Below are 13,434 nucleotides of genomic sequence, written 5' to 3'. Positions count from 1 at the left end.
GCTACGAAGTTTGGCATGGTTCATCAGTGACATGTTCTGAGCGCACCTATAAATCTTTAGGACAGCGCCACCTAGTGGTCAGGATATGTAAATAAATTGTTTAAAATCTTTATATCATTTGATTAATTTGCCACTATGACATAAGACTTCACTCTATTGATTCCTTGGCTCATGCTGAGTCCGACTGTACCAAACATGTCTGAGTCAAACCTACTTCCTGTCGGCCATTTTGAATTATATTGAACACCTACTTTTTCGAACTCCTCCTAGAGCGCTCGTGTGATTGGCTTGATTTTTGGTATGCATCATCTAGAGACACTCTAGACAAAAAGTTATCAAAAGCTTTTCGGTAGACCTATCCGTTGTCGTATAACGCATCAAAGAATGTGAGGGTGAGCACGCCAAAATGTGTTTGAGCCTGTATCTTCGCAAAACTTTTGCGTATTGATATGAGACTTGGTATATGTCATAACAGTGATGACCTGAGGGTGCATGCACCATTTCGTCACACTGCCCCCTACTGGTCACGAGATATAAAAAATGTCTATTTTTGCTTATAACTACTGCAAACTTGAATGTAAAATTATGAGAGTGTTCTTGTTAGATTTCGTGAGGCATGCCGAGTCAAACGATACCAAATAGTTTTTGGTCGGCCATTTTGTGTGTCGGCCATTTTGAATTTTTTCTTTAAGTTCAAGTATTTCAGAAACGCAATTGCGTATTGTTATGAAACTTGGTATGATTCATCAGCAACATGTTCTGGAAGGACTTGTAAACTTTTCGGCGCCCCCTAGTGGTCAAGAGATTTGAAGCTATATCTCTGCATCTCTTTATCGTATTTACACCAAATTTGGTGGGTGTCATCACAATCAAGGCCTGAGTTACAATTTATTGTTTGGTCAGTGCCCCCTAGTGGTCAAGTCATTTAAGGCTATATCTCCGTATCGCTTTATTGTATTTACACTAAATTTGGTATGTGTCATCACAGTCATGACCTGAGGCACTATCTATTGTTTCTGCAAAGCGCCACCTAGTGGTCTCAAGATACAAGAAAATTACTATTTTTTTCATAAAACTAATGCAAACTTAGATCTTAAATCATGACAGTCATCACGTATGATTCATTTTTTGCCATGTTTGGCTTGACCCCGGTATCGCTGCTTGCAGCTATATTTATTATTAGTTATTCTTCTTCCGCCATTGCGGTCTATGGCAGCCCATAGAACCGTACGTAGGAAAGTTATGAAATTTGGCACACTGATAAAGGACAGTCCAATGTGTCCCCACAGCAAATTTGGAGTCTCTATGTCTAACCCACTAGCGCCACCAACAGTCCAAAGTTGCACTTATGTTTTTGCCTATAACTTCTTATCCGTAAGCCCTAGAAACAAAATTCTTGGTTCCTCTGATTCCTTGGCTCAAGACGATTCCATTGGACCCTATGACATCATTTTCCGTCATGAAATTTTTTCGCCATTTTGAATTATTCGTAAAACCTACTTTTGCGAACTCGTCCTAGAGCTTTTCCCCGATTTCCACGAAAATTGGTATGCAGCATCTAGAGACACTCAAGGCAAAAAGTTATTAAAAGAATTTCGATAAACCAATCCGTTGTCGTATAGCGCGTCAACAAATTTTACATAGAGCGCAAAAAAACAGATTTTAGGCTGTATCTTCTCCAAACTTAGGCCTATTGACACAAATCTTGGTACTTGAGATGCCAGTCAGGAACTGAGGGAGCATGCACAGTTTCGTTGCAGCGCCACCTAGTGGCCAGACGAATGTTTTATAGGCCTATAACTTTGGCTATGATCATCATATTTACAAGGGACTGGTTTCCTTGGAGTTTTGAATAGTTGCCGAGTCCAACGATACCAAACATGCCAGGATTCGCCTTACGGTTAACCCTGTGCGGCAAAATAGTGCTTAAAAAACACGCGTGAATATCTCCGCGACCGTAATTCTGATCGACTCAAAAACACCATAGGAAGAAACTAACCTTACCTTCTGAACAAAAAGTTCTATTGGCGTTATATTAAAATTTTCATCAGAAATGACCGAAAAATGCAAAAAACGAAAAATTACATTTTAAATTTTGTATTTTTTACACATAAATGGTTATAACTTCGCAACGAAAAGAGATTTTTTCACCAGATTTGATACGCTGATGTACGACCACAGTCTGAGGCTACAAAAAAAAAATTGCTTGCTTGCACCACTAGTTGGCGTTATAATTGAACAAAACCTGTGATATCAAGCCAGCCCTATGGTCATACAACTGTTTCTTCACTAAACTAAAGTGTATAGTCATAAAACTAGCTCGATGTAACGTAATCATGACCTGAAGTTGCATGCACAATTTTGTCACAGCGCCACCTAGTGGTTTTGAGATAGAAAATTGAAAATTTTGCCTAAAACTACTGCAACAACACATCTAAAACCACAAGTCATCATGGATTATTCATTTCATGGCTTGGATTATAATCACTGGTGGATGTCAATTTACTGTCTAGCAACCAATGAGAATACCTTATCAACTGTTTTTGCAAGAGCTATATCTCTTCATCAGAACAGCGTAGAGACATGGGGGTGGGCTCTTTTGACTCATTAACACCACAGTAACATTTTGTGAGCTGAGTATTACCACTGCAAGCACCACTCACATTTCCTTCAGTGTTCTAGTTGTCAATGCTCCTCAAGACGTGAGGGAGAGATTTCACTGAATAAGAACACAGCTTTTTTGCTGATTACTGTTATATTAATTTGTCTGAAATCAGGAGGTTTTGCTAGGTTTTTTAAACTGCTCATCCGGACTCAAGTTTACCTTCTTCTGTGCCCTTTTTGGCTTGACCCCGGCATTGCTGCTTGCAGCTATATTTCTTTTTCTTTTTCTTTTTCTTATATATTATTCTTCTTCCTGTTCCATTGCGGTCTATGGCAGCCCATAGAACCGTACGTAGGAAAGTTATGAAATTTGGCACACTGACAGAGGACAGTCCAAATAATATCCATAGCAATTTTGGAGTCTCTATCTCAAACCCGCTAGCGCCACCAACAGTCCAAAGTTGCACTTACGTTTTTGCTTATAACTTCTGATCCGTAAGTCCTAGAAACGAAATTCTTGTTTCCTCTGATTCCTTGGCTTAAGACGATTCGATTAGATTCTATGACGTCATTTTCCGTCATGAAAATTTTTCCGCCATTTTGAATTAATCGTAAAACCTACTTTTGCGAACTCGTCCTAGAGTTTTTACCCGATTGCCACGAAAATCGGTATGCAGCATCTAGAGACACTCACGGCAAAAAGTTATTAAAAGAATTTCGATAAACCAATCCGTTGTCGTATAGCGTGTCAACGAATTTTACATAGAGCGCAAAAAAACAGATTTTAGGCTGTATCTTCGCCAAACTTAGGTCTATTGACACGACACTTGGTACTTGAGATGCCAGTCAGGAACTGAGGGTGCATGCACAGGTTCGTCGCAGCGCCACCTAGTGGTCAGACTTATGCTTTACACGCCTATAACTTTGGCTCCGATTGACATATTTTCACGGGACTTGTTTCTTTGCAGTTCTGAATAGTTGCCGAGTCCAACGATACCAAACATGCCAGAATTCGCCTTACGGTTAACCCTGCGCAGCAAAATAGCGCTTAAAAAACACGCGTGAATATCTCCTCGAACGTTTTTCCGATCGACTCGAAAATACCATAGGAAGAAACTAACCTTACCTTCTGAACAAAAAGTTCTATTGGCATTATATCAAAATTTTCATCAGAAATGGCCGAAAATTGCAAAAAACTAAAAATTAACTTTAAATTTGGTGTTTTTTACACATAAATGGTTATAACTCTGCAACAAAATGAGATTTTTACACCAGATTTGATACACTGATGTATGAGCACATTCTGAGGCCACACAAAAAAAATTGTATGCTTGCACCACTAGATGGCCTTATAATTAAACAAAACCTTTGATATCAAACCAGCTCTATGGCCATACAACTGTTTCTTTACTAAATTAATGTTTATAGTCATAAAACTAGCTAGATGTAACACAATCATGACCTAATGCTGCATGCACAATTTTGTCATTGCGCCACCTACTGGTTTTGAGATAGAATATGGCATTTTTTGCCTAAAACTACTGCAACAACACATCTAAAACCATGAGTCATCATGGATTATTCCTTTCATGGCTTTGACTATAATCACTGTTGGTTGCCAATTCACTCCCTAGCAACCATTGAGAATACCTTATCAACCGTGTTTGCAAAAGCTATATCTCTGCATCAGAACAAGATAGAGACACGGGGATGGTCTCTTTTGACTAATTAACACCACTGTAACATCTTGTGAGCTGAGTATTTCCACTGCAAGCACCACTCACATGTCCTTCAGTGTTCTAGTTGTCAATGATATTCGAGAACAGAGGGAGTGACTTCACTGAATGAGAACGCAGCTTTTTTGCTGGAAACTGTTATATTATGTTGTCCGAAATCAAGAGATTTTCCTAGGTTCTTTAAACTGCTCATCCGAACTCAACTTTACTTTCTTCTGTGCCCTTTTTGGCTTGACCCCGGTAATTGCTGCTTGCAGCTATATTTTACATTTGGCATTCATTTTTAATCCCTGTTTTCACACTTCTTACTGAGTTATGTGGCTGGAAAATAAAAGATTTAGTTTTTGGCTAATTTATACACAAAAAGTAATGAGAGAAGAAATGTGATGTTCTGTTTGCTCAAAAGAGCACATACACTTGTTCTGATTCAGAGATATAGGTCCTGCTTAAGGTTGCTAGGGTATTCTGTTGGTTGCTATGCAGTTGCTATTGTACCTGGGGTGGTTGCTAGGGTGTTACTATGTGGTTTTCTAGGGTCCCTGGGGTGGTTGCTATGTAGTTGCTAGGTGTTGCTATGCGGTTGCTATGGTACCCGAGGGGGGCTGCTAGGGAGTGAATTGGCATCCACCAATGATTGCAGTCCAAGCCACGAAGGAAACAAGACCACCCATATGATACAGAGATAAAGGCCTCGCTAAACGGTTGCTAGGGTACTTTCTTTGGTTGCTAGGGAGATTTGGCATCTACCAATGGTTATGCTTAGTGAAACAAGCCCACCCCCATGTCTCTATGATGTGCAATAATAGTGATACTTTGCATAAATGCAAGCACCACTAATAATACGTTTGCAATGTTTCAAATTATTACAGTTATGACAATATTTTGGTGAGTTTATAATGTAATCAATTTTTCATAATGTAGTAATTTTTATTAAATAATGAGCTTAAGATTTAAGAAAATTGTTACACTATGAACTATAATTACAATAATAATGTAATTCTTTTTACATTATGTGAGTTGTTTACGTCATGAGCTGCTACAACATTTAAAACTTGCCACAATCAGTCCACCCAACACTTACACTGCTGTCATTCTTTCATCTCTGAAGGTAACAAAGGCAATGCCCAGCCTCTTCATAGAAATGCGGTTCTTCTCAGCATTAAACTCATCTGTCAGTTTCTCCTCCAGCTCACTATAGTACTGCTCTGCATCCACCTGAAGAAGAGATCACATCTCTCATATATACTGCATGACTGACGGTTGGTGTGTGGTGGTCTCCAGTGGCCAACACGAGGAGCTGCAGTACCATCCACATCTCAACTCAAGAGCAATTTCACATAAAAAAGGCTTTTCTCACTGAGCTTAACCCCTGGTTAAGTATGAACAGTGTGAAACAGATAAGACAGGAAATTTCAAATGGCATGCCGAATATGTGGTATTTCCCTCCGTATTGTTTCTATCTCTGTCGTTGACAATCTGTTCATATTCAAATGCAGCTACAATATTATTCTGACAAGTATAATGAATGTGTTCGAGCTATGCACCTGATCAAATCCACAGACATCACAGCAGAAGATCTGTGCACATGGATGCATCTTTATCATGATTCGTCCTTCCTTCTGAGCTTTGGTTGTGAAATACAGTCGACCTTTCATTGCTTTTCGCCTGTAAAGAATAGCAAATGTGAAAAAAATTATCTTGTGGAAAATATGCAAAAGCACATTGAATTTCTTTCTTGCGTCTCTTAAATCTTTCTTTGCTTTCCGAATTTGCAAACTGCCCCCCGATGGTAGATGCCGAAACTGATGAATACATGCACAACATTGCGTGATGCACGGTTTCACATTAGTAAACAGTATCCTAATGGAATCTTTCAATAGTAATTACATAATTAAAGTCTTTTTAACACCTTCAATACTGTGCATGCGCAAAGTACCTCCCGTTTGGCTCTTTTTACTGGAAGGCGGGACTACAGCGACCGTATTGACCGTTGTGATCATATCGATTCATAGCAATAGTATTGACACATCTTTTAAGATTAAATAATTTTGCTCCTGACCCTAAACCTTTAGGACACAAAGTTCAACTTGCTGTTGCAGGTTTACTGCAAAATAACTCTGGAGAAATTGCTTAAAACTGAAAGAATTGGCATATAAAACATCAATGTTAATCAATCAGCTTTATGACACTGGAGATGTTTAAATGTGGGAATGACCTTTCTAAGTCCAGCTTCATCAACCTTTGTACGTCGAAGCAGAAACGGATGTCTGTGACAGTGCAGCTTGGGTAGGCCTCACTATTAGAAGATCAAAAAGACAAAAAATCATATAGGGAGACTGTAGCTACACATTTACACTAGTTAATATTTCTTAGGAAAGGTTTAGCAGGGCATGTTGTCATACTATTTTAGGATATTCTGCAAATGTTATAATTTAACAATACAAAGTTTTTGATACATTTTTATTAATAAAAACATGTAACATAATTACAAATGCAAAACTAAACATTTTAAACATATGGTACAAAAATATCAAACCATTTTTTGGCAAAAAGTACAGTGTGCACCTAACATGTACAATACTGTGCAAAAGTCTTAGGCCACCACCACCAGACTTGTTTTAGAAGTTTTAATGTCCATCCATATTTGTTGTTCAATCTATTTTATTAAGATATAAACAGAAAATACAGTAAATATGTACAAATAAAAAAAAATTTTCAGGACTAAATGTCTTCTTTAGGCATCATCTGTGTTTAGTGTGACCTCTTTTGGCACTAAACACATCTTGAGGGTTTTTGAGCAGAAGAAGTAAAAAGACAAATTTCTTTAAAATTAGAAATTAGGATTTTATTTTATTTAGGTTTAAGAGATTCTGCAGTTTCCTGCTATTGCTCAAGTGGAAGGGGAGTTTACCCTAAAAACTTGACACATCAGTTTACATTTTTATATAGTTTTTAATACTATATACACATTTCCTGTATTTTCTTGATGTATTATATTAAAGAGAATGAGAAACAATTATATATGATCACTATAACATTGCAAAAACAACTAATCTAATTCTGGCATGGTGGCCTAATGCTGCGTTCAGACCAGCCGCTGTGGAGGCGTCAAGCGCGAGTAAAATCAATGTCAAGTCAATGTGAAAACGCGTTGACTGGAGGTTTTGCTCGGCGAATGAGGCGTTTAGCGCGGAGCGGTAGACACGATTCCGCCTCATTCGCGTGTCTAGTTATGGCGCGAATTGAGCGTCTGGCGCGGTATGCGCAATACGTGTGTATGGTGCTTTTTGGCATTTTGTGTTTCACACAAATTTGCAGCTGACGCCCAAGTTAAATAATTTGAACTTTGGCGGATTTTCGTGCTGCATTAACCAATCAGGAGTCTGCTAGCTGCTGTGGCGGCAGCCCCGCCCGGAGTCACTCATTCAACATGGAGGAACGCTTGATATTGTCCTCGAGTAGTCACCTGGAGCTATACGACACAAGTTCTTATTTCTATAGAGACAGGAATAAAATTGGGTAACCTGGTAAGTTGTAAATCCACATTTCACTTTTGAGTCACTAATGTTTATCGACCCGCAGCATTCCCACAGTTTATTTAAACAATTTTCCCCCTATAGTTAGGTGAAAAATACTAACTCTCTCGATGAATGCACGATCAACATCAGCCATCTTGCAAACAGACAACCGCATAGCACTTGACACCCCCCCCCCCACAAGAAGCAGATTTCACCTCTGACGCACGCCAAATGCTTGGTTGAACGCATTCAAAATGTTCAAGCGGCAAACTAGACGCGGTGGACGCGATTTTGACGGTATATACAGTATTGCTACCTTAAATATTGGTACCAAATGTATACATATCTGTACCTAGAACATATTAATACCTTGTGACAACAGTGTAGTATGAAATTACAACTTATGTGACATTTATAAAAGGGGTTCATTCAATTTTTGACCTTTTCTCAAACGTGTGTCAATGTGGCTATATTGTGTTTACTAATTATCCAAAAGCTATTTAAAAATGATAATATAGGAATTTTAGTTACAGTAACATTGAATCAACATCTGAAATTCAAGACAAACCAACATACTGTAGAAAACAACTGCCATAAACAAATAAAAAATGTGTGTCATTTTGGTTTAAATAGTTTTTTAAGATACAGACAAATTATTTAATATTCAATATGCTGAAAAATGTATATCAAACCAGACTTTTAATTCTGTTGTGAACATTGTGCTCTTTACTCACTGCAAGTGTTTGGTGATCAAGCCGGGATCAGAGATTTCTCTGGGAATGGAAGTGATCATTAAAGTTCTGGCCACCTGCAGTAAAAACGAGAAAAAATAAAAAACAGGCTTTGGTTTTCTCAACTAAATGTTGTAAATATTGTACTACAGTATATTGTACAGTAGAAATCTCTTTTGTCTTTGGAGAGATGCTTATAAAGCTCATAAAGCATGTGACGTTTTTTTGCCTGGCAGAAAAAATGGCAAGTAAGAACTGAGGTATCATTCATGTCCATAGCAAAAAATGTTACCTAAGTTGAATCTTTATGAAAGGAGGCTTGTTCAAATATTTGCAATGGCAAGCATTACTAGTGCTGTTAATATTTCGTTTTACCAATTAAAGTAAAGAATAATTTAACTTAAATTATTATTATTATCATTATTCCTGCTTTTATTAATGTAATGCTGCAATTAAACAGTTATGAAACGCGAATGTGTTTGTCCACCGACCTTTTCATCCTCTTTATACTCAAGTCGTGAGGAGTGGTGGGCCATAAACAGTACAGTGATCACAAAATACAGCAGTGCAAAGATGCTGTGCAACCAAAGAAACGTATTTCTAATAAAAGAGGAAGAGAGACCAATTTAGATCATGTCAACGACTTCAAAACTGCAGTATGTACTTTTAGTTTCACATGAAGCACATAAAAAATGACCTACTGTGCCTGGACGTTAACCACTGTTGTCCGGCCGAAATTCTGAGGGCTATCTTCTGAAAAGCAGAGAAATAAACAACTTGTGTTAGGATTTCAGGCCCTTCTCACATACCAGCATCAAAAATAAAACTCTAAAAGTAATTTAAGGCGTGTGTGGTAAAGCATGAGCTGTGAATGTGGATAAAAAAAATCTCTGCACCCCGATTATTATGCTCTGAGTATGGTTGCTATGACAAATTTGTGAACGTGCCAGTTTACTTAACCAATACAGTGTCAAACGGTTGCATGGAGATTATGGTCAGCGTCGAAACCCCCACCCTCTCCTAACCAGCCGGCTCCGAAATGACACCACAGATTGGTCTACCGCACATCCACATGCAACGATCACTCACCACTTTTTTAAAAGCACACTGTAAAAATCCTGCCACCAAGGTCTGTTAAGTCATATGAAACGCTTATTGCAGGTCTGAGAACAACACGAGGTAAAGCTGGTGGCTTTTCACAATGCACTTCTTGTGGTGTGGACGTTCAGGGCCTTTCCCATATTTAATTTGGCTCGTTCTAACCCTCTATCGTGCCACCCAACCATCTTCAAACACTGTAGGGTGGTCTGAATGATGCTTTTACACACATCCACTAATGGATGGTTGAGAATGAGCTCTTCTAAGTCTTCCTGAGTTTTCCCAGGCCATTCCTGGGAATCATTCATAAGCAGGCCCACACGGAATCTGCGCCCGCAGAATTAAAATAACTGTAAGCATCCCCTGCTCCTTGCATGGTTGTTTATTATGTACTGGCAAATATCTATCTATCTATCCATCTATCCATCTATCCATCTATCTATCTATCTATCTATCTATCTATCTATCTATCTATCTATCTATCTATCTATCTATCTATCTATCTATCTGTCTATCTGTCTATCTATCTATCTATCTGCAGATACTTTCTGGAGGTACATGAAACAGATGAATTCAAAATTTACCTCATTATTATGCTCCTGAGAGGTGAATATTTTTACAAATTTTAAATAAGTTTTGATTCATACATGATAATCATAACATTAACCAACTGTCCAAATATCTATTGCTTTAGGAAAAACACATTTGGGTCTGAACTCTCCCTCCCACTTACAGTACATTTGGCCTAACAGGTGGCCTCTTTCCAAAATGACACCCCTGATGAAGCTGATATGTTGATTTGCTTAAATAAACAGAGTAAGCACCACAATTTTTAAACTAGGGATGTGCCAATCTGATATTTAGTATACAAATCTGTTTCATACTGGCAAAAAATCCTGAATCGGATTTTGGGAAAATAAGGATAATGTTTGTCTTTTACTGCATAACTGTTTCATGTTATATGATGTATATCATCATTTAACTCATTCGTTGCTAACCTTTTTTTTTGAAAAGTTGCCCACAAGCATTTTTTAATATTTTTTTGCACAAAATACATTCCAGAAAAATGTTCTTTTAAAAATATATAAACATTGAAATGTACTCACCTAAAGGATTATTAGACACACCTGTTCAATTTCTCATTAATGCAATTATCTAATCAACCAATCACATGGCAGTTGCTTCAATGCATTTAGGGGTGTGGTCCTGGTCAAGACAATCTCCTGAACTCTGAACTGAATGTCAGAATGGGAAAGAAAGGTGATTTAAGCAATTTTGAGCTTGGCATGGTTGTTGGTGCCAGACGGGCCGGTCTGAGTATTTAACAATCTGCCCAGTTACTGGGATTTTTACGCACAACCATTTCTAGGGTTTACAAAGAATGGTGTGAAAAGGGAAAAACATCCAGTATGCGGTAGTCCTGTGGACGAAAATGCCTTGTTGATGCTAGAGGTCAGAGGATAATGGGCCGACTGATTCAAGCTGATAGTAGAGCAACTTTGACTGAAATAACCACTCATTATAAATGAGGTATGCAGCAAAGCATTTGTGAAGCCACAACACGCACAAACTTGAGGCGGATGGGCTACAACAGCAGAAGACCCCACCGGATACCACTCATCTCCACTACAAATAGGAAAAAGAAGCTACAATTTGCACAAGCTCACCAAAATTGGACAAGTGAAGACTTGAAAAATGTTGCCTGGTCTGATGGGTCTCGATTTCTGTTGAGACGTTCAGATGGTAGAGTCATAATTTGGCGTAAACAGAATGAGAACATGGATCCATCATGCCTTGTTACCACTGTGCAGGCTGGTGGTGGTGGTGTAATGGTGTGGGGGATGTTTCCTTGTCACACTTCAGGCCCCTTAGTGCCAATTGGGCATCGTTTATATGCCACGGCCTACCTGAGCACTGTTTCTGATCATGTCCATCCCTTTTTGACCACTATGTACCCATCGTCTAATGGCTATTTCCAGCAGGATAATGCACCATGTCACAAAGCTTGAATCTTTTCAACTTCAACTTCAAACAACTTTATTTATCCCCGAAGGGCAATTCAGTTTCTAGTCTACCAGTCGTATCAACAAGACAAGACAAGACAACACAACACTTAATTTGAGCCTACACACAAACAGAGAAACACTGTCAGTGACATCATTTTGCATAGATGGGCATAAATAAAAAAAATAAATAAAAAAAGAAAAGCAACCAACAAGCAACAAGTGCACCAGCCACAGTACTGACTAAGCAGCAACCACTGCTCACGATCATAATAATAAATAGACAATATAAAACAATAAATAATAATAATAATGCAAGGTTAAGGATGCTGGCACCTATAGTTGCCGCTGTCCACAGTATATCTATACATTTCCATCCATATATACAGGAATAATAATAATTAGGAATCAGCATTTAAAAATGTAATAGCAGAAGGAATAAAAGAACTTGCGTATCTGTTAGTTTTCCTTGGGGGAGCAAGGTAGCGTCGTCCTGACGGCATTAGACAAAATTCCTGACTGAGAACATGGTCAGGACAACTCATGACCTGTCTAGCCTTCTGGAGCACCCTTTTTTCCCAATTTTCAAATTGGTTTCTTGAACATGACAATGAGTTCACTGTACTAAAATGCCCCCACAGTCACCAGATCTCAACCCAATAGAGCATCTTTGGGATGTGGTGGAACGGGAGCTTCGTGCCCTGGATGTGCATCCCACAAATCTCCATCAAATGCAAGATGCTATCCTATCAATATGGGCCAACATTTCTAAAGAATGCTTTCAGCACCTTGTTCAATGCCACGTAGACTTAAGGCAGTTCTGAAGGCGAAGGGGGTTCAAACACAGTATTAGTATGGTTTTCCTAATAATCCTTTAGATGAGTGTATATCAAATGAAAGAATGGACCATCTGCTTTCAAACAAACAATAAACAAACAAAACGGGAAAAAACGTTTCTTCCTATCTATATTTTTTCTCTGCTTATAAACGCTTACATTTTTTTAGCAAAAAGCTGAATTTCATTTTTGTTGTTAGAGATAAGATTCAGAACGATTATCAAAACATACACAGAGTTTAAAATTAGTTTTAAAAAGTTTGCTTCCGTTTTTTTTATAAATTGGTATGTGCCCCATCTAGTGGATAATTGTAGTATTACAGATTAACACAAAACCTCACATTTTTTATGCAAATGTTTTCTCTTAATTGACAAGATAACTTGTCAATGGCGGGGAAAGAGTTAACAGAGTAGAATTTTTTCACATGTTGAGCATAATGTTTTGTAAATGGCTAGGTTAAAGGTGCAGTGTGTAAATTTTAGGGGCATCTAGTGGTGAGGTTGCGAATAGCCCACTGCTCACCCCTCGCTTTTGAAACACATAGAAACACATAGAGCTACGGTAGCCGCCACCGGACAAACATGCCATCGTCGGAGACAACTTAGTAAAAACATTTTGTCCATTAAGAGCTTCTGTAAAAACATGGCGGAACAAAATGGCGACTTCCATGTAAGGGGACCCTCGGTGTATGTAGATAAAAAGGTCTCGTTCTAAGGTAAAAAACACATAACGGTTCATTATGAAAGGTCATTATACACCCCTGATAATATAGTTTTGTATATTATTTTGCATTTCTGTCAAGATATCCTTCTAAAAATTACACACTGCACCTTTAAGCAAAAGGCAAGCAGATAAATATTAACAACAGCTTAGATGTTTGAGAGGGGAAAGATGGCATCATATTAGTA

The 13,434-nt window shown here is 38.3% G+C and overlaps 1 protein-coding gene across 2 annotated transcripts in view; it reads right to left on the bottom strand.

Moving 5' to 3' along the window:
• The window catches only part of LOC141362532 (calcium permeable stress-gated cation channel 1-like), a 79,008-nt gene that overhangs the window by 29,970 nt on the left and 35,604 nt on the right, over positions 1-13,434 (bottom strand). The window contains exons 7-12 of one of the 2 annotated variants that reach the window (XM_073864760.1): positions 9,291-9,342; positions 9,081-9,189; positions 8,593-8,666; positions 6,556-6,636; positions 5,885-6,005; positions 5,422-5,555 (exon numbers count right to left, since the gene is read on the bottom strand). In XM_073864760.1, coding sequence (XP_073720861.1) covers positions 5,422-5,555; positions 5,885-6,005; positions 6,556-6,636; positions 8,593-8,666; positions 9,081-9,189; positions 9,291-9,342 — 571 coding nt within the window. The remainder of the gene's footprint in view (positions 1-5,421; positions 5,556-5,884; positions 6,006-6,555; positions 6,637-8,592; positions 8,667-9,080; positions 9,190-9,290; positions 9,343-13,434) is intronic. The other variant, XM_073864761.1, reaches the window with a different exon arrangement.

Source organism: Misgurnus anguillicaudatus, unplaced genomic scaffold, assembly GCF_027580225.2.
Source record: "Misgurnus anguillicaudatus unplaced genomic scaffold, ASM2758022v2 HiC_scaffold_28, whole genome shotgun sequence".
NCBI lineage: Eukaryota > Metazoa > Chordata > Actinopteri > Cypriniformes > Cobitidae > Misgurnus > Misgurnus anguillicaudatus.
Note: the sequence above shows the minus strand (reverse complement) of the source record. Positions and strands in the feature narration are given on the sequence as shown.